This window comes from Panthera leo, chromosome B4 (assembly GCF_018350215.1).
Source record: "Panthera leo isolate Ple1 chromosome B4, P.leo_Ple1_pat1.1, whole genome shotgun sequence".
NCBI classification, from domain to species: Eukaryota; Metazoa; Chordata; class Mammalia; order Carnivora; family Felidae; genus Panthera; species Panthera leo.
This window is the reverse complement of record NC_056685.1, coordinates 48719129-48740370: the sequence shown is the minus strand read 5'-3', so window position 1 is coordinate 48740370 and position 21242 is coordinate 48719129. Positions and strand designations below refer to the sequence as shown.

At 44.4% G+C, this 21242-nt stretch overlaps 1 protein-coding gene across 1 annotated transcript in view; it reads right to left on the bottom strand.

The window, feature by feature from the left end:
* Positions 1-8760: 8760 nt before the first annotated feature.
* Positions 8761-21242, bottom strand: part of PTPRO (protein tyrosine phosphatase receptor type O) — a 74825-nt gene continuing 62343 nt past the window's right edge. The window contains exons 15-18 of the mRNA XM_042945899.1: positions 17380-17534; positions 15179-15314; positions 10330-10450; positions 8761-9347 (exon numbers count right to left, since the gene is read on the bottom strand). Of these exons, the coding sequence (XP_042801833.1) occupies positions 10346-10450; positions 15179-15314; positions 17380-17534 (396 nt within the window). The 3' untranslated portion in view covers positions 8761-9347; positions 10330-10345. The remainder of the gene's footprint in view (positions 9348-10329; positions 10451-15178; positions 15315-17379; positions 17535-21242) is intronic.

Below are 21242 nucleotides of genomic sequence, written 5' to 3'. Positions count from 1 at the left end.
GAACTGGGTCTGTGCACTCTCCTCTCAATGCTCGTGCAAGGAGACCGGAACAATATTAGAAAGTATGCCTTTGGTTTGGTGTGGGGATGGGATGGGCAATGAATCAGGGCTCCTGCCAGGCCCAGATGGTCCTGGTCCAGGCTGGTCCCATGAGCTCTTTCCTTCCTGACTGTAGTCCCAGGCACTTGGCCCAATTCCTGCTTCTTTCTGTGTCCCTGAAGCCTGGCTGTGGAGTGGAGCATGATTTCTCCAACATTAGTTATTCCTGTCATCCCCCCAAATGAACAGTCTCTTGCAGATAATGGAAAAACAAGGAATAACACACACACAGTGAGAAATTAATATGTATAGCTTCTCCTGTTTTAAAGTGTCTTACTTTAAGCTGGTATCACCCGCTAAGTCCTTCTGCTCCCCATCTATTCTAGGGAAAGGGAAACAAGAACCGAATTCAGTACCCTACGATCTCTCACATTACAGATTTTACAGATAACGAGGCTGAAACTCAGACATAAGTCAAGTAGTTTGTACAAAGTCACACAGTAAGTAGAAAAACTAAATTTGGACTCCACTCTCTTGGACTTCTGCATATCCTGCAAATCTTTACCCTCAGATATCATAGGCCAGTGTATAAAAAAAAAATTGGAAGCATAAAAAGCATCCTTTCAAAACATGAAATTTTATATAACATACCACTGTATCAAACAGATAAAAGTCAGAGCTTCTGTCGCCGACGCTGCAGAGAGGAGATACGGAGCCTCATTTGGAAGCCCCTGGCCCTGGTCTCATAGGTTCCCTCCCCCACAAAGGCCCTTGTAGGTGAACATGAAGGTATATTGGGAGCTGATTATTCCATGCCCACAATTAGATCTGATCTCAGCAGTCATTAACACTGTTGGGAAATTTCAGGTGGCTGACCACCCCTTCAAAGGAATACTTTATTTAGACAGGAAAATAGCCTTTGGATATCATCTCTTTAGTTTCATACATAGGCTTTGAAGTGGACATTATAGAGGATGCCGATAAATTGTCAAATACTAGCTGATCCTGGTCCCAGTTTTCCTGGTGATGGCCGGGCTGGAACCAGGAAGAGATACACATTTGCTGCAAGTCAGTCTGTGGTGTGGTCTATCCAGTAAACATAACAGTGACAGGGTCTTCTTCGGCTCCTCGGAGGCATGTGGTAAGAGGATCAGCGTGACCAGTCACAAGATGAAAGTGGCAGAGCCATTGAGCCACAGGCGAAGACAATTGCCACGATCTGTTGTCTAGCTTACAAAATATAGCCCTTTGCAAGGCGACAAGGTCTAGAGTCTTAATGACATAGCAACCCAGTATTTTGCAGCCGATAAGTGAAGACACACTTCACATCAGGAAAGCAGCCCAGGGAAGTGAATTTATTACGTCTTCACTACAACCAGTCTTATAGGGCAGAGTGTAGACATTTAGGTAATTCATTTCATTTGTCTTGTAGCAATAGGAAAAAGAAAAAAAAAAAAGAGGAAAATGTTGTTTTATGCCTTGGTGACAGCACAATGGATTTACAAAACGCAAATTAAAACAGCTCTCTGGAAATTGCTTGGGTGCTTCTCACTTCTTTTAGCAATTGTCAGACTGCGTTTCCCACACCCCTGTCAGATGTACGTGTGCAGGTGGGGCCTCCCTTACCGAGTGGCTGACCCCAAGTGTGGCAGCACTCAGCGTGGAGGGTTGTAACTGCTAACCTGGGGAGCAGGCCTCATGGACCGGATCTCATGAGAAGTGCTCCCGCAGGGGATCCAGGAATCAACGGGACACGCCTACTCTGGGGACGTCTCAGTGCTGGAATGAGCGGGAGGTTTGGTGTTCGGAACCCGCCGAGAGGCTTGGAGAACCGGACGGCATTTATGCCACGCAGACGCTGCCAGGCCCCCAGCTGGTGCTTTACACAACCAGCTCTGACTCTCACCACAACTCCACGGGGCTGCTTGTACTTTGTGGGGACACTTGGGCTCAGCGGTGGTGACTTCTCAAGGGCCCCCTGCTCTGACAAGCACGGGCCGCTGGAACTCCAAGTCTGCTTTTCTTCTTCAGTCGTCACTCCGCGTCCTCAAACCGCCAGGCACCACACCGAGGGCTTTACGTGTAATCCTCAACACGACCCTGTGGGGGAAACTCTTCTTATTCCTGCTCACAGACAAGGAGACTCATTCTCTCAGGCATCGAGCGGTGTCCCCAGGGGCATCTGCTCACTCCGAGCCTGTATTCTTCAGTCCACCCAGGAGGGTTAACTCGTAACTCTTGCGTCTTACAGTTTGTACAGATCAGCTTCTTTGTCTTCGAAGAAGTGGTCGGCTTTTCACACATTGTTTTATGCAGTGAATTTGCACAGCTTGCCTGCCCAGTTACAGATGTTTTCACTGAATGCGAATCAGGCCGTAGCATGGCTTTGCCTCGAGTGGGGGTTCTGTGCACCCAGACGCAAAATACACACTGTTGACTCACTGGGTAGTAGAGAGTCAAAGTAGAAAGTCAGGCCCGGACCATCCAGGACTCTGATCTGGAGGACCAGCTCCTGCTTCGGCACCACATGCCTATGACCCAGGAGTCCACACTGGGTCACAGGCTGCACCTCCTTTATATTCTGAGGTTTGTGACTGTGTGTGGTAGGAATGGAGGTGGGGGTTCACTTGTCATCCTGGGGAAACTAACCCAGCCCAGTTCAGGGACCAGCTCCAGATGCTCTTACCAAATCTCTTCAAGAATTCCAAGATGGCCCTTGGAGACTGTGGGAGGTTTGCTTGTCCCCGCCAGCTATGCAATATGCTGTTTCTCCTGGTATTGTTTTCAGCCCCACCGCATGTTGTTTCCTTTATCTTCTTGAAGCCCTGTGCTACCATAAAGCTACCATCACCGTGCCTATTTCACAGATGAGATAACTGAGTCACAGTCAGGCACAGAATCTCAGCTCAAGTCTCTCTCCATCTACAGCCCCTTGTTCTAAACTGCTCCACTCTGCGATGCTGCTTCCCAAATTCACTCACAGGTTAAGGGCGGGGGGGAAGTGATCCAGTTTGGTTTTGGACATAAAGGGGCCCTTCGAGACCATTCTGTTTTCTATTTGTAAAGGCAGTAGTGGTTGCAGTGACCTCTCTGTAGTTTAAATGGCCCTTTGGACTTTTTGGTATTCGCAGAAGTGAACAAAAATACTCTGTGCCAGCTGGCTTTGAACTTCTAGCCGCTGCTCTGGAACCTACCGTGATGTACAAGACACGAAGGCACGGCTGGCTGAGCTTCACCTCCCTTGCCGAGCCTCACGGCCTCCTGTGTGTTTGGGCTTTTATTGGTTGGAAACCACTGTGGGGCCTGTTGTTCACAGAAACCCTGGACTTTGATTCAGAGTCAATAGCTTCATTCAAGGCTAAAGACCTCAAGTGGGGTTCCTATATAATGGTCTTGTTATAGGGTTTAAAACGGGGTGACAAAGAGAAGGAGAGATCTAACGTGGGGGAAAACCACTTCTGGAGAAGAAGGCATATATTTCCATAGAAAACTTTATTTATTAAAAGAACCATCATTGCTCCTGTGGCCTTTTCCTGAGCACTTGTTTGCATTGTGGGATGACCTTGCTCTGCCCTGTTTCATCTCTCACCTGCCTTCTGGGAACTTTATTGGGAAGTCCACACCACTGCCCAGGAAAACTCCCACGGTAACTGAAGCCACACACAGTTGTAAAGCATATCCTGGTGCTGCCATATTATTTAAGAGCAGGGTGACAGCCAGAGCTGACGATACCATAATCACTGTGAGAACACAATGGAAATGTGTTACTTGGTCACATCATGAGTTGGTGCAGCAGGCATTCATTCCTGCTCCAGGTAGTGATTTGGGGCCCCAGCTTCCTTCTGTATTTTTGGCATCTCCATCTTGATCTGGAGGGATGGAAATAGATAGATGATAGATAGATAGATAGATAGATAGACAGATGGACACAGGTGGAAGGTTGCTCCTGGGTGATCATCAGGGGTCACAGGCCAAGGAGTGGAGTTTAGCATTTCTGCCTATCTTGCCTTGGACAGCACTAATCACAAGTAGCTGGAAAATGTAGCCCCAATAGGCTCTGTTACGTTTGCAGTAACAGGAAATTCATTGCATTCTGCTGAATAACACATGAGCTGGAGCTGTCTGTGGAGGCTCGGAAAGAAATTGTCACTTTAGAGTCAAGTGAAAAAGAAAAGTTTCAGAAGGCAGGATTTGAGGTTAGGTTACTCACATGGGCCCTGGTGAATGACACAATGGGTTTTCTGAATGCTTGCTGATTGCAAAATGAGTGTACATCATTAGTATTTCTTAATATAGTTCAATAGTCTTTAATACTTTAATATGGCAGTGTAGTCTTTTTTGGCCCTTCGAGAAAACAAACACCTATCCTGCTCTTGAGCCTGCATTGGATGCTTTATGTTTTCCTATCACAGCATCTGTAACACTTTGTTGCCCTTAGTTTCACTTCAAATTTCCCCAAATAGAATGTAAATTCCTTGAGGTAAGAACCTTGTTTCATCCATCTTCACAGCCCCAGTGTCTCGTAAGGGATGTTGAGTAAATAAATCATTTTTCGAGAGGGTTAGAAATCGGCTGTTTCTCAAATTGAATGGCTTGAAATTAGGTCTCTGTCCCAAGCAGCTCTGGACTCTAGCACTCACACAGCACCTGCCCTTTTACCAAAATGGGGAAATGACTTGGGCTTCAAGCCTATATCCATGAGAGGCACAGACTCCTACATCCTTAGTGTCAGTAAAGTCCTTAGATGTGCAGACAGAGGAAGGGAATGCTGGTAATGTTTTCTGACAAATGAAGCGATGGACTGCCTGGTGAGGGGGCAATCCTACATACTGGAAGGGTTCAGTAGAAAAGAATCCGCCATCTTCCAGGGAGATATATGATAATTCTCATCAAGGAAGAAGGACTATGTCACGGTCTGTGGTGACTGATGAGCAACAAAGACGATGGGAACCTAGTATTGCTGTTCTATAAACCATAGGGGAAAAGCCCAACACCATTATCCTCACTGGCCCCTCATTGCAGAAAATATATTAAGTTTTGAGATATATAAGTGAAACATGTTGAAAAAGTCTTGACTGATGTTTTCTTGGTCCTTCCAACAACGACAAAATTGATTCCATGACATATTTTTAGAAGATAGCATATGGCACCGTCTGTGCTTACGATGGTGCCTAGCCTATTGCACGGGGTCAAGAAATCTTTCCTTGGTTGGTTGATTCATTCAACATGATTAGGTAAACAAATATTTGTTGAATTAATGATTGAATAAACAAAGGAATCTTCCTTTACTCCGGGCTTAACAGTCTCACTTTTCTCAAGTCTTGTAATTTTGACCTGTTGTTTTCCACATCCCTAATGGTTCTGGTGACTGCCTTGGACAGCCTGCAGTTTCTTCTTCTCCTTCTTTTTTTAAAAATGTTTATTTATCTTTGAGAGAGAGAGAGAGAGAGAGAGAGGGAGAGAAAACACGGGAGGGGCAGAGATTGGGAGCCAGGATCCGAAGACAGAGGCCACCACAGGATGCGGGGCTCGAACTCACGGAACCGTGAGATTGTGACCTGAGCTGAAGTCGGACGCTTAACCGACGGAGCCACCCAGGCGCCCCTGGACAACCTTCAGTTTCTTAATGTCCCTGGTGATACGACTCCCCGAGCTACACACCGTACCCACCTTTAACTGAGGGCCCCACCGGGATCAGTCCTTGCCATTGCATGGGCTGAAACTGACAAAAAGCCTCTGGCTGTTCTGGGAGGCCCAGTGTCAGAGATGTCATAACTTAAGTTCTTTTTCAAATGCGTCAAATGCTGTGAAAAACTAGGGGTAGGAGACTGCATATGTTATGTTTTGGTCGCTTTATAACCCCTTTGGCCAAAGTAGATGTTATATTTAGTCCCGGGCATGGCCTCTGGACTCTGAGCCTGTGCCGAACACCAGGCTAGAAAGCTGTGAGCCAGGAAGCGAGCCAGCTAATTTGAGGCACATTACATCAGACGTTTCCTGAGGTGGAAAGGAAGGCCTCCTTGCTAGAAAGCAGGGAGGATTTTGGCTCTTAGAGATTGGATTCAGTAACTTTAACTCCTTGGCTAAGGGCCAACCCACTAGCAAGCAGCTATCATATGGTCTGCAAAAAATTCAGATCCAAAGTCTCCAGATCCTGCTTTATATGTTAATACCACACCTTCCTTGAGAGATGGATTGCCTCTGGGGGAGTGGGAGTGGGGGGGGGGGGCAGGGACAGCTTTTATAACAAAAGACATTAGAAAATCTGATAAAAGATTTTATAAGAGATTAAAATAATCTTACTAGCTTCTCTCATTTTAAATTTGGAAGGGTAACATTGACTTTGTACTGGAAAATTTATAAGCCTTGAATCAAAATGCTGTCCTAAAAAATGTTGTAATTTGTCACTTTTCTTTTTCCTTTTCAAGTTACATAAAAGCATGTGTGGTGGTGGATATGTTGGTATTAGACATTAAATTTATAAATTAGGCCTTCATGGTAGTTTCTCAATTAACTTCAGAAACTGACTTTTGCAGTGAGGAAATCTGATGTCAATAGCACTCCAAGTTAAATATTTTGTGACGATAAAGTCTTCCTCTCTCTCTGTACCACGTAGGCTAGTATGAACTGCATGTGCTAAGCACCTCTATGTTTAGAAGGTTGTAGCACGACTCAGATGATTACAAAACAAAACACCTTATTAATAATACAGAGGCCCTGGCCGCCTCCGCTCTGAATGCTCACACTGAGTCCTGGAGTGAAAATGAAGCTGCTTAAAATGGTTTTAGGGTACCTGAAGGGACGAGATACAGAGCATCTTTGGGTGAATTATCATGCTGATACTCTTTATACCTGAAAAATAGAGAGCTCTGAGGAGGTCACTGCTACAGTTGGTGAACTGAGATTCAGGAGAGGCAAGTTCCAAAGGCATCTGTTGGGATTAAAATCCAAGACTTCTCGGGCGCCGGGTGGCTCTGTTGGTTAAGCACCCGACTCTTGATTTCAGCTCAGGTCACGATCTCATGGTTCGCGAGTCAGTGCACAGACTGCTTGGGGTTCTCTCATTCTCTCTCTGCCCCTCTTGAGCCGTCTTGCATCTCTCAAAATCCAAGCCTTCTGATGGATGGATGCTTTCCCCACTCTAAATTCTATAGTTTCAGGAGCACCAGCATACCAATGGACAAAGTGACTGCTGGGGAGACCCCTGAGGGAGCCATCTGGAAAAGTGCTTTCGTGTGCCCTTTCTGTGGTCTAAACTCTTGAGTCTCCAGTCTAAACTCTGGATACTTCATTTTCTCTTTTGGGAAAGTTGATCTGGTACTATTTGATCCCTACACTGAAGGGGTGCTCAAGAAAAACATGAAATATTTATGAAGTGCTTTAAGTTTCAGGGGAAGTAATATTCCAGCCTACGAAAACGAAATGGATTCCGGCTTACCCATGCACCTTATCGGCTCATCCAAGTTTGCGCACGTCACTCCTGACCTGTCCTTGTGTGAAAATCTAAGGATGTCACACATACACTCGCCACCTTTCTTTAGCCCTGTGTGTTCCCGCGAATGGAGTGGGTGATACATTATTAACATGTCCAAGAAGGGAAATGAAGAGGTAGGGGTGAGAAGAGGAGGTGGCAGCAGGGAGGCGAGAAGGAGAGGAAAGGAGGTAAGAACTGACAATGCCTGAGGAGCCCAAGCTGTTAACCTGCAGGGTGTGGGCATCTTCTGCTGTTCCCCCTGCAAGGTGAACCTGACACTCGCTGGCCAGGTCTTGCACAGAACTGTGCCAAGGTCCGCGGTGGCCAGGGCTCCTCGGTGACGAGAGACAGTAGGGTGTGGAGCTGTTCACTTGGCATCCTTCACCACCACTAAGGTCACCGATAAAATATTAAGCTGATCCTGGGTACATGGCTTCATGAAGATGATCGGGAATGAAGGGAAGCCAGGGCGAGGGGCAGCCATCAGATCAGATGCACAGAGGAGAGCACGCACGCGCACGGGGAGGCAGGACAGCCACGTTGCCACAGTGAAGCAGTCAGCTTGTGTTTACTTTCCACTCAAAATGTTTTCCTTTGTATATCCATACCATCACCTCTTGTTTTTTAAGGAAGTGACACAAAATAACAGGCTTCACAATGCCGTCAAATGTCACAATGCACAGTCATGTACTGTAATTGTACAAAATCGGAAGAATAAAATGTTACTAGTTAACACTGGTTAAAATGAAACGGACAACCAAAAATGAAACCAAACGAAAAGAAATCAAACGCTGGAATCCATAGAAACGCTTGACAATATTACCCAAAAACGCCGCCAAATAATTGTCCTAGCATGCTGCAGCTCATTGCCATAACTTCATAAGTTCCCAGCTCTTTGGGGGAAAGAAAGTGCGTTTTCACAGCCTACAGTTCTCAAAGAAACAGCTTTCACATGTATGCAGGTCAACAGATAAAGGAATGCAAACTCCAGGCACCAAGGTTGCTCAGACAGCAGTGGAGTCTAAAGAGTCCTTCTTAAAACCATTCTGAACCAGATCTGATTTGTTGAAAAAGAATCTGGAGGGTGACATTAGTTGAAGAGGGCCAAGGAAAAAACACTTAGCTGTTAATAAGGAAGAAAACCATCAAGAACTAGAACAATTAAGACTTAAATATTTTTCCTACTCTACTTTGAAGCTGAATTACAGCTCTTCATATTTGGAAAAGATATGCAGTTGATCCGTGGGTACAACCCCTCTCTCTTCCCCCCTGCACCCTCCCCCCCTCCTGATCCTGCATCTGAATGTCGGAGTACAGATTTTGCCAGTTCAATTTCCGTGAAGCAGAATTACGGTTTCCTCATGTGTGGCCATGCCGCTTTTTAACAATGAGGTATAATTTGATACTAACAATGCCTGTTCCCTCTTGGGCTACGGGCTTGATCGGTCATGTGGGTAGAAAACAATTCAACTTCCTGATAAAATCACACATACAAAAATTATTGCACTTAGAAACAACAACAACAAAAACTCAGCCCAACCAGCCAAGGGCCAAGAAAACTCCTCTTCGGAAGTGCTGTGCTTCCTGCCCTTTGCAGAGCGTCTGGACCTTTCTGGTGTTCGGTTGAATGTGGTCCGTTATTCAATGTCCAGAAGTAAAAGAGTCCAAAAGACACTGGAGGCTCTTTAAGGCTAAGTCTTCCCGGTGCTTCAATGAGATAAATTATCTCCTTGGCCACATACTACAAAGCAGGGGCTCTTCTTAGCAAAATGGCTAGCAGCGCCCCTAAAAAACTCTGGAAGCAAGGGAGGATGGGTGCACACCATGTCCTGTCCTGTGGGGGGGGGGGGGGGGAGTGGGGATGGAGAGAGAGAGAGAGAGAGAGAGAGAGAGATTGAAAGAGAGAGTAAGCGGTTTGGGAGGGTCAAGCCACACACGGACAGCTCTGTGACATAGGTTTATCTGTACATCTTTCTCTGTGTAAGCCTTTCCTGTGGATCTAAATATCTTTCCCTTTTCCACAGATTTGTCTCTGTCTTAGTCTTTATCCTTCCTGCCTCTTCGGGCTTTCTGTCTTTTGATGGATATGAAGGTAGAATGCTAATCTTACCTTGCTACCCACTGGTCCATACGCTATTTATCCTTCCATTTTCCTGCCACAATGCACAGCTACCTTCTCCACACCCTGTGAATGGTCCCCCCACCCCCACCTCAGTGTAGTCAGATACATTTCACGCTCCGTTTACTGACTTGAATTGGCATATTGTTACTTCAGCTAAGATTACTTACACCTCCCAAATCTGATCTCCTGGTCGAATTTGAGCACAAGGCACCAACTATGTTACTAATGTTTTCAGGAAGCTCTCAGGAAAATGTTCACATAATGGATGAGATCAAGGCATTCTTAAACTCCACTATTCTGAGAATATTGCCAATACTGTTTTTCTTCTCTGGGATGTGTGCTCCAGCTCACGTCTTTTTTGTAACTAACCCCTCGTATGACCCTTGTAATCAATAAAACATTTGCACAAAATATCTAGATAGAGTTGGGTGAGAGTATCCTGACATTTCGTGCATGGATCCAACATCAGAACAATTTAAGGTTCAGGTGGAGAGAATGAAGGTCATGTCACAAGGAGTTGCTGAAGCCCCTAATGTCACACTTACCAACCCGGGTACATGGAAGCTCTCAGATCTGCAATGGTATTAATCTCGCCCTATGACCCCACTTGTGGGGGCAGAATCCATACAACTGGTGACTGCTGCCTTTTGTTGTTCTAAGACAGAGTGCCCGTGATGGCCTTTTCTCTACTTACTGCTCCGGGTTCTGAACTAGGACTTGCTAACATTCTCGTAGATGACGTCACTGATGCAGAACTGTTGTTTCTTCTTCGTCCACATCAGCTGCACACACTGATGGATAAAAATGTACTGCTCCTGGTGCATAGGACAAAAACGTGTTTCAGAACAAGATATTTTTGTGCAAACACGTTCGAAGAGAGACTATTTTAATCCTATGGCAGGATTAAATACCATGATGTCAAAAAACAATTTCCATTATTTCTGAAATAATTTTATCACTAGGAAATCCAAGAGAATCCACTGTAAAAATATTCTGATTAATAATAGAGTTTACGTAATCACCGCTTAATGCTAAAGAAAATGTCCAATCGATAAATCATGGGCCTCTTTTGAAAAAGAAAAATAGTGTATCACTTCATAATATGCACCAAAATAAAATCCAGGAAGTTTACTAAATTAAGCCATAAAAATATAGGGGGGGAAATATAGGTTAATTTTTGTCTGATTCCTTTTAGGAAGGACTTTCTAAACTTCAAAACGATGTAACAAATCACAAATGAAACTTTGAAAGTACTGTATATGAAACAAAGTGAAAAGAATAAAATAAAGGTCAAACCAGAAACTGGGAGAGAAAATTATTTTCTAGAATTATGATGAAAAGTCGATACCTTTACTTTTCTTTAAAATTCCTCCAATCAGTAACACACACACTTAAACTGGCAAAATATATCGACAATTAGACCAAATATTCCTAGAAGGCAGGGACTGTACCTTTTTATTCCTAATGTCTAGCACTCAGCTTGTGCTTAGTAAATATTTTCTGAAGTAAACCGAGGAAATATTAAACCATAAGCAAAAAATGGCGACATAATAAAAAATTGTAAATTAAAACAATTGTTTTTCATCCATGACGTGAGCAAAACCGAAGGGGAAAAGTCACATTCAATGATAACTTGAGTTTGTTGAAGCTGTCGTTTTCATCTGTGGTTGGCAGAGGTATTATTAATAAAGTGCTAATAAGTGACACTCTGGACGCAGATAGTAAACAAGTGGGAAAAGACCCCAATTAATGTTCTATAAAAAGGAGAATGGTTTAAATAAGTTACAGCAGATCTATACCGAAACACTAGTCAGTCTTTAAAATGAGATTTATAGAGTTTTGGATAATTTGGGATGATAGATACACAGAGCAAAATGTTAGGTGGAAAATTAGAATGTAAAATTAGCATATGTATATGTAGCATCGAAGCACAACTGGATGAAAGTTATACTTGACTGAAGATGGAGATGAAATGCATCAGCATATGGAGAGTAGCTGTCTTAGTGCCATGAAATCAAAGAAACTTCATGATCTTTCTACTGTGTCTTCATTGCCTAGAGCGTCTCTGTAAGTAATACCATTAGAAATAACCTTGAAATAAAAACCAGTCATGGTATTCGCAGGATTTAAGGGGTCTTTTGTACAACTTTATAAAAGATAGGTTAATGCTTCAAACCTCACTGAGTTGATACCTAAGCCCAATCTGTATTTTTCAACAAGCTTTGGAAAAAATACATTCCCTTATTTTTTAAATGTTTTTATTATTTTTGAGAGAGAGAGAGAGAGAGAGAGAGCCCAAACAGGGGAGGGGCAGAGAGAGAGGGAGACACAGAATCCATAGTAGGCTCCAGGCTCTGAGCTGTCAGCACAGAGCCTGACACGGGGCTCGAACTCATGAACCTGAGTTGAAGTCGGACCCTTAGCCAACTGAGCCACCCAGGCGCCCCCTATATTCCCTTATTTTGTGATAATATCATCAATAACTGGCTACTTCTTCTCATTATCACACACCACTCTGTTGTTTCTGGTGTTGTGTAAGGCACTGGGCACAGTTAAGGCCAGAAACTGCCTGGCTCTTCAGTGCGTAACTATTCAGTGGCCAAACTTGGGTGTCAAAAAATTTAAAAAAAAAAAAAAAAAGTAGACAGACCACAGGCAAAGTAAATAAAAGACTATTTACAGACACATCCTTGAGGGCCCCTGAGAAGTCTAAGCTGCCGATCAGGAGAATGGCTGCTCAAAGCAAAGCCGTCACTGACCTCCAGGGAAAGCCTATTAGAAGAAAATCAAACAAAACGTTTGATAAAAATAGAAGAGAGCCCAGGAGAGGGGAATGCCATCCATACAGAGCCCTTTACAGTTTCACCGTGCTGGTCTAGGTGATATTTCCATGATGTGTGCTGTACGATTCACAAATGCATCATTCACATTTTACAGATGACGGAGGGCCTGTGAGAGGTGAAGGGGGTTGTACAGAGGCCATGCTGTGACCCAGGCCCTCACGGGGTCTCACCCCACCACCCCTACTCTCCAACTGCCCTTCCTGCTCTTGTGGAGAGGCCCAGACCACGTGCCCGGTCAGTTGAGAAAAGGCAAGAGGGCATGTCAATGCTGCAGACCATGCAGCATGTTGCCGGGACGTGAAATGTGCATCTCAGGACACAGCTGTTTTATCGGTAACTTCTGCAATTGCTCGAGTGGGGCGGGGTGGTGGAATGGAGATGGCGGGTAGTCTAGAGGAGGCAGGGAAATTAGAAACCAGCCACGGGAGGAAACCCGGTGCACAACACGCAGGCGGTTTATAGAGAGAGAATCCAAACTGGCCTCTTGAAAATCATTAGTGTCAACGGGGTACTGTGGGATGATAAAGCTGAAGAAAATAATTGACTCTGCTCCTTACGTTTTAACATCAGTCAAGTAGAAGACAGAAGGTCTGGGGGGTATGAACGGGCTCAAGAAGGATGTTAGGAAAACCCTAACATTCAAAATACAGGCTGAACCATGATGAGCATAGAAGCCATGAAAAATAAAGGTAAATGGACAAGATGTTTCAGACGTAACTAACAAAACCGAGACAAATAAATAACTCCAACTAGAAAGCATCCATTGCAGAATCCTGAGGGAACTCAAGAAGCTGGAACAGTTGGAAAAAATCAGTAACCTGTGGTGACCTCCGCCTCTTTTACTGACTGAGTTTTCCCACAAGAGTTCAGGGAAGGGATGCTGTACTTTAAAAAGACCGTTTCCCTGGAGATGTCAACCTAAAATGCTGCCCCAAACAAAGAAGCCAAACAACCAAAATGTGGGGCCAGAGCGTTAGGGAGAAAAACAAAATACTTCCTCAGCTCTGCAGAGAGGCACATGGAGGCTGCTCTAGTTTTGCGCGATTACCACATGCGAGGAAAGATAATGGCGCTGAGAACTGGATGGAGGGTCGGCCATGTGAAGGTAGTTTTTAAAAGGGGATTAAGATTCTGTAATTGGGAAAGCCATAGGCAAACAGGCTATAATCAAAGTCTATAAAGTTATAAGAGGCATAAATTAAGTCAATGGGGCAGACAATTCATCACATCCAAAATACTTAAAATAAGGAGTGGCCCTTTGAAGGCTGGGGATTACTATACATAATGGGGACATTTTAAACCACATATGAGGATGTAAATTTATAGAAGTGGAAACCAAAAATATGGACCGATTCATAAAGCACTGTTTAATCACTAGGTAGTGGGCTTCTCTGGGGAACCAGCACATTTCAAGCTTACGATAAGGAGGTAATATTAGTTCACATCCCCACCACTGTAAATTAGAAGGCAGCAGAGTTGGGATGTGAGTGGGTTCAAGGAAGTGAGGAAGCAAACACATCATCAATGAGGCACCTGCGTGTGAATGGGTCACTCTTTCCAAAGTGGTATGATCTTGCTATAGCTCAGAAATAAATACCATCCATCAGCTGTGTCCAGCCTTGGAAAGGTGGGAGTGGGGAGGCAGGAGAGCAAACAGAGGCAGAGGAGAAAAACCGGGCACTAACAGCAGCCATGGCTGCACGCTTTTTGAGTTAGACTGACATCTAGTGGTGCATCATAGAAAAAGCAGGAAAAAGACTAAGGCGGCATTTAGGCTGGAAATGGAATACGAGGTCAGGCCTGGTTGTGTTGTACTCTACAAGCATTCCTCTTGCACACCCCTTGGGGGAAAAAAAGGGATTATTGTAAGCCGGAAGCTAAGAAGTCGCGACTATGGTTTGGTGATTAGGATCAGGAACAAGCTATTGTGCGTAGGCTTCGGGGCGCCCCCAGGTGCACACCTGTTGCTGTTTGGAGGCAGTGTGTGTTGTGTGGTGGCAGCGGCCCGGGGCTGCCACTCCAGCCAGGGTGCATTCTGAGGCTTGCAGGGAGGAGAAGGCTTGGCTGAAGAGGAGGAGGAGGGAGCATATAACACAGCTGGATATTTCTGGGGGATGTTCCCTTGTTGTTACAATGATAAATCCATTCATTTAGACCAAGGGAACTGGCTGCACTGCTAGGTTGGGAGCTGGAAAGCCTTAAAATCATAAGGGGGACAGGAAGCATAAATCAACCCTTGATCATCATCAAAAGTGCATTGGGACAGAGGGTTATGGAGGACAAACTAATGCCAAACTAACTGAACCAAATCTAGCATTTCAAGTACGAATTAAATCGTATCAGTTCCACAGTCCCCACTCGGTGGCATTTACCCAGATTGGCTGTCACCTTCACTGAACTCTCAGTCTGTTCAAAGAGGCTTTATTCTATTATAGATATCATAGATACATCCACGTGCTCTGGATTATGAAGGGCATATGATGCCAACAACAGTGCCAGCTCTATGCACTGAAGAGATTGCTAGAAGCTAGTATCTTTTTTTTTAATACCCTGAAGCAGTTTGAACATGCACAATAAAAAACTGGGACTAGTGGATGCAGAAAAAAAAATGGACACAACAGTTTTGAAACATGAGATTGAATAATGAGAAGTTTCTCATTCCAGGGCAAATTTGAAAATGCGTATTGATTCTGCTCCTACCTCCGTCTGCACCATAGACATCCGGTATGATCGCATTTCGGACACCAGCCCTAAGATGTCGACAAACTCATGATCCCGAATGTGCTGCAGGAGCCTGTCCAGGGCAATGAATGTTCCTGTCCGTCCCACTCCAGCACTGCAAAAGAGTGTTCAGACAACATATTCCTCAGACATATTCCTCTGCGCTGTTGCAAACAAACTGGCAATTTAAATCCCACCCCCCCCAAACTACAGGTGGCACCACTGAGAAAAGGGAAGAACTCCTGAGAGTATTTTCCTAACCGATTTTGAAGCGTGCAGTTGTGGTCCGGGGTGTCATTCGATGGCACATTTCTGACTATCCCTGCCACCTTGCTTAAGGAGATGTGGGTCTGCACTGCCTCACACACACCCCCTCTCCCGCAGGGCCCTCTGCTTCCGGAGGAAAGTGATGATTCCATGTAGAGCCTGTTGGAGAGCTGATACACATAAACAGTTGCAGCGTTCTGCGTAACCTCAGAGTTAGGCACACACACGCTGCTGGAAAGTCGGCTTGAGATGCCACACGCCAGCTCTAGCTCTGGGGCCATAGCAACTTGTGTGCCGTCAGGCCTAAGTTGAGTTCACCATCCCAGACCTTCCTTACAGCACACTGGCCATTCTGGTGGGTCCTGGGCCTGCTTCAGTCTCCCAGCGATCTTTTAGATAGTTGCCTCCAAATCACATTTGATATTTGGACTCAGTCTCTTCCAGTCCCCAAATCCCAGGGCTCAGAGAGCGGAACAAAGTGGGGCGAGTGACTGACACTGACCGCCGCCCACCGGCGGTCAGGAGAGCCCCCAGCTCTACATGTTCAAGTCAGCTCTTCTCTCCCAACCACTGAGAGGCTGCGGATTGTGAATTATGGTAAAATGAGAAAAGAGAAAGTCTCTGCTGGGAGAGAAATCCAACACTAGAAGCCTCGAGTTCAGAGATTGCTTTTCTACAAGACAACTCTTCCCTCCTAAGACTTACTGTCTAAGAGAAAACGTTCTGCTTCTGGGTGAGCACCCATAAAGTCACATCCAGAACTGTGGCTGCTTCCTGCTTGGAAAGGAACCACGAGTTTGACCGCGTGGTTGAGCACCTTTATTTTCTGCTCATGGGAAGAATGGTGTTGAAACCAGATAATGTTGTCTGGTGACACCTGTGAACACGTGAGGTGAACTCACGCAAGAATATCCTCCCTGATCCCAAACTGGGTAGCTTACAAAGTGTTTTTCTTTCCGGACAGACACAGACACATACTGCTCTCTCTCTGTCCCCGCCCCCCCCCCCCCCCCACACACACACTCCCCTAGCCATTCTGGTTCACAAAGGCCAAGGTGTTAGACCCAGGATTATAGACTTATTTACTTAGGTTGACATGGCTACCATTGCCTCCTCTAACATCCCCATTCCATTTCTATCTGTGGCATACAGTGGGAACATATTTATATCCCATGCTCTTTGGGGGTTGCATAAAAATTTTGCAACGAAATCATGTCACACTGATGGATTTTGATGGAGATTTGGTTCACTTGGTGAGAAAGAAAGCTTAAATTCAAAGATAATGTTTCTCCTAAGGAATTAGTGTGGCCCTTGTTTTTGGATAGTGTGCTAGATCATACAACCCCTTTCATTTGAGCTGTCTAGAAATTCAGAGACAATCTCTAAGAGCAATCATAGCAAATGTCTATCTTAATGAGCTGAATACTTTCATTTCTCCTTTCCCTCATCTTGCTTTTATGTCTATTAATATTATTCTGGGCTGTGATCGGCTATTTTTAATCTGCCCTTGCAGTTGGCCATGTTACAAACCACTCAGGATCTCTCATAGGCTGGGGTAATTTCACACAGCACCTAAAGGCACGACCTTTAGAGACCGTGCACCTGGATTTGAGTCCTAACCCCTCCACGTTCTGGCTGCACGAATTTGAGCGAGTCCCTTAACCTCCCCACTTCTTTCTTTCAGCTAAGAATGAGAATAAAAATATCTATCTCATAAGCTATAGGAGATAGGAAAAGCCATGTTATAAGCAAATTGTGTACCTAGTAAGGTATCAGTGAGTTGTCAATGTTATAAATTCATAATTCATTTAATCGTTAATTCACTGTGCTCAGGGATTCATGGACTGGTGGATGATTCCCTTTATAAAGCAAAGCCTGTGGTGCCGCGACAGAAAATGCGGCTGATGAGTTACCTGCAGTGCACGATCATGGGGCCTTTGCTCTTGGTAGCTTGCTGTCGAACCACGTGTACAAACTGAAGGATACTTTCTGCAGCATTTGCTGTGGGCACACCGTGATCAGGCCACGCCGTGTAGTTGAAATGCATCACATCCTGCATCTCGTCAGCCTTTAGGAGAAAAAGCCAAAGTGAGCATTAATCTCTCGGTCCACTAGCCAGCTGGCCCGGGCCGTCACTGCAGCTCACAAGTTAATGCCATTAAGAAGTGAAAGCCATGTTCCACTCCTGGTCAGCACGCTTCCCTTTCCAGCTCTGAGGATCGTGTCTGGCACAAAGCAGGCCCTGGGGAAAAAATACTAATTGTTTACAACTTCAAATAGTAGGATAAATCGGCGAATCCAGGCCTGTGTGGAGATGAGAGCATAAGCAGATCAGGGTGTGTATTCTGGCTCGGCCGTTTAGCAATGGCATCAGCTTTGGCCCAAAAATACCGTGGGAGGTGCTATTGGTGACCCTCCCCCATAGGGTCCCCTTTGCCAGGCTGACTGCCCCTTTTCCAGCTGCTGCTAACAGCATATGGCTCTGTCCTCCTCATGGTTGTCCCTCCACGAAGGGAAATGTCTTGCTGGAGTGTGCCTGAGAGGATGTGTTCTCCTACTGAGGGCAGTCCACAGCTACGGAGTGACCGATATTGGGGTATAAAATGCGGGCCCCCTTACGTCGGAGTGGCACATGTAACTGTAAGGTGCCGTTCATGCCCCAACACTCCCCATGGTATGCAGCTGAGGCTAGAATTCAGCTGAACCCACAGCTGTGCCTGGCTCCTTCCCTGCCCTGTCCTCTCCTGCTTCCCTTGCTCCCTTACAGTTTTACCCAAGATCATACTTGCCATAACTCACCAATAGGACAATCCCGGTCTTAGGCTCTGACCCAAGACAAACTGGCTGAACAGCAGGTTTCTCATACCTAAGATGCGTCTTTTTAGATGTTAGAGTACAATACGACCTATTGCAGGGGTTATGGGGAAGATTAAGTGTGCTCATGTCTGTGAAGGATGGACCTGTCAGATATTAGCATCACCACTACTCCATAGTTTCCACCACTCTCTTCCTTCCAGCTCAGTGCATTTATATGGTTGGCTCTGGGAATCCCAGTGAGGGGGTATGTTTTGTACATGTATCTTATTCATATTAACCCATACATCAAATTTATTGTTGTCCCCTCTGAACTGAGTAATTATCAGGATAATTCAAGATTCACTCTTTTTAGTCTCTACTAATTTGTAAGCATAAAGATTTATTCTGTTCTTGTTATCAACAGTCAGGAATATTCCAAACCCAGGCCCCAACAAAGATCTAATTCACTCCCCTTCCCTCAAACTTGGCAAGAGCCTAAAATCCCCTCAGTGAATGGAATACTGTATCATAATTTGGAAGAATTTGGCCTGGTTATGAGTTTGAAACTAAAGTTAGGTTCAGGCATTAAAGAGGAATGAATTCCAAAGAGTCAGTGGTCTTGGGTGGAGTAGAATTTGTATAAATATAAGTAAATGCATAAATAAAGCATATAAATAAACACATAATAAGATCTGTATAAACATAAGTAAATCAGCACTCAATTAGACCCACTGTCCCCAGACACTTAAGGCTAAACATCCCAAGCCACATGCAGTACCTCCCTCACCACCTTCAAGGGCTCTTTCTTAGACACATAGAGCATGAAGTCTGCAAAAATGTTGCCCCTCTCACTGCTGTTTTCAGGAAGTATGGCAATAAAGTAACCCAAGCATAATAAATTGTGCATAATGACTCCATTACTCAACACCATGAGGACCGACGGATGCTCAATCAATCACTAGACAACTTCGGTTGCCCAGAAAACCTCACAAAAAATGTTAGCTCTCTTCAAAGGCTGATTATAGGCTTAGTTCAAAGGCTTGTGCATTGTAGGCATATATGTGTGTGTGTGTATATGTATATGCATATATATAATTGATCTGAAAATGTCTCCAGCTAAAATGAGCAAAGTGGTTCCAAAATAGGCAATGCTTATATTGTCGTTAGTCTCTCTACAGTTGTAAGACAGAGGTATTGGGGTGATCCCTGGTCAAGCTGGATAGCAAGGCACACATCAATGGGGACAAAGTTTTGCTGGTTTTAGTTTCCAGTTCTTACTCAGTTCATGCCAAGTTTTTAAGCACTGGACAGTGAAAAACTGTGTGCTATGGTCATTTTCCTCCTTTCTTCGTTGAAGGAGAAAAACTTATTATCTTAGCTGTTCCAAAATCTCTCTTACCCCGATTTCCTCACTCATATACTTTTATCTGGTTGTACTCTGAAAGTTTCCACATATCAATATAGAGGGAATAAAGAAGAGTGTAAACAAAAATGGAAACAAATAGAAAAGCATATTCATTGGCAAGGCACAATGTTCTTTTAGATTCTGCATTTATGGCCAAAAGGGGGCCCTCTAGGACCAAATGCTCGTGACTGTGTCTACCGTATAAACATCTTACCAGAAAGCACTATTACTCAATATTTTATTCTTATGTTTCAATGACATGATTGTCATTGAAAGATAGGTCATAAGTTAAGACCAAGGACAAGAAGGGACCCCTGGGTGGCTCAGTCGGTTGTGTCCGACTTCAGCTCAGGTCATGATCTCACTTTTCATGAGTTCGAGCCCCGCGTCAGGCTCTGTGCCGACAGCTCAGAGCCTGGAGCCTGCTTCGGATTGTGTCTCCCTCTCTCTCTGCCCCTCCCCTGCTCACACTCTGTCTCTCTCTGTCTCTCAAAATAATAATAATAATAATAATAATAATAATAAACGTTAAAAAAATTAAAAAAAAAAAGACCAAGGACAAGAAGCATAGTATTGATCATACAGTGATCTCTGACTCTTCCCTGCCAAGGAAACAGGTATGGGAACAGGTGTTGTCTTGCGCTCTGCAGTTTCTTATCTCCTGAATCCAAACCTAGGGAAATATTTGTCCTACATTTTTCCAGCAGTTTACACTGGCTTCCCAGCTAAAATAACCAAAAAAGAAAGCAGGATTCAAATGGCATTCAGATTGTCAAGTATTTTCTCTGATGGAACGTCTTTCCAAGTGCTTTATTATATTTGAAATCCTTCCTTCATTCACTGATTTATTCATTCCACAAAGATTTTCATAAGTGGCTAAGGGTTGGGATTATAAAGCTTATTAAAACGGGGTACTTGCTTCCCAAGCTCACACCACACTGGGTGAGACGGACACGAAGGGAGAGAACTGCAGCCATCTCTGATGTCTTGTGATAGAGCAGTAGGTGAGACAGAGCAGAGGCGGAAAGGAATAAAGTTGTCTAGAGACTACAGAAAGCTTAACAAAGGAGGTGACATGTGAGCTGAAACTCTGGGTGGGAATGTGTTTAGGGAGGAGATGGCCATTTCAAAGAAAAGGAACAGCATGAAGCAGTCTGCTAGGGATTTGCCCAAATTCTCATTGTGACAAAAGTCATTGTTAACTACCAGTGGTTAAGAAGTGATTTAACTTGCAAATACAGTAAGTGGCTAGTTCACGAGTACTTATGCTACACTGACGGGGACAATATTTGTTTCTATTGTGCATATTAAGGGTCACCAAACATTTTCTGTCGAGGGCAGAGAGTAAATATTTTAGTTTTAAGGGTCATTTGTCTCTGTTCCAACGACTCAAGCTTGATGCAGCACAAAAATAACTCATGGGCAATATGTAAGCAAACGTGTCGCCATGTTTCAATGAAATGTTATTTGTGGACACTGACGTTTGAATTTCATATAATTTCCATATTTGGTGTGAAATATTATTTTTCTTTTTTTTTCATGCATTTAAAAGTTTAAAACTCATTCTTGGCTCAT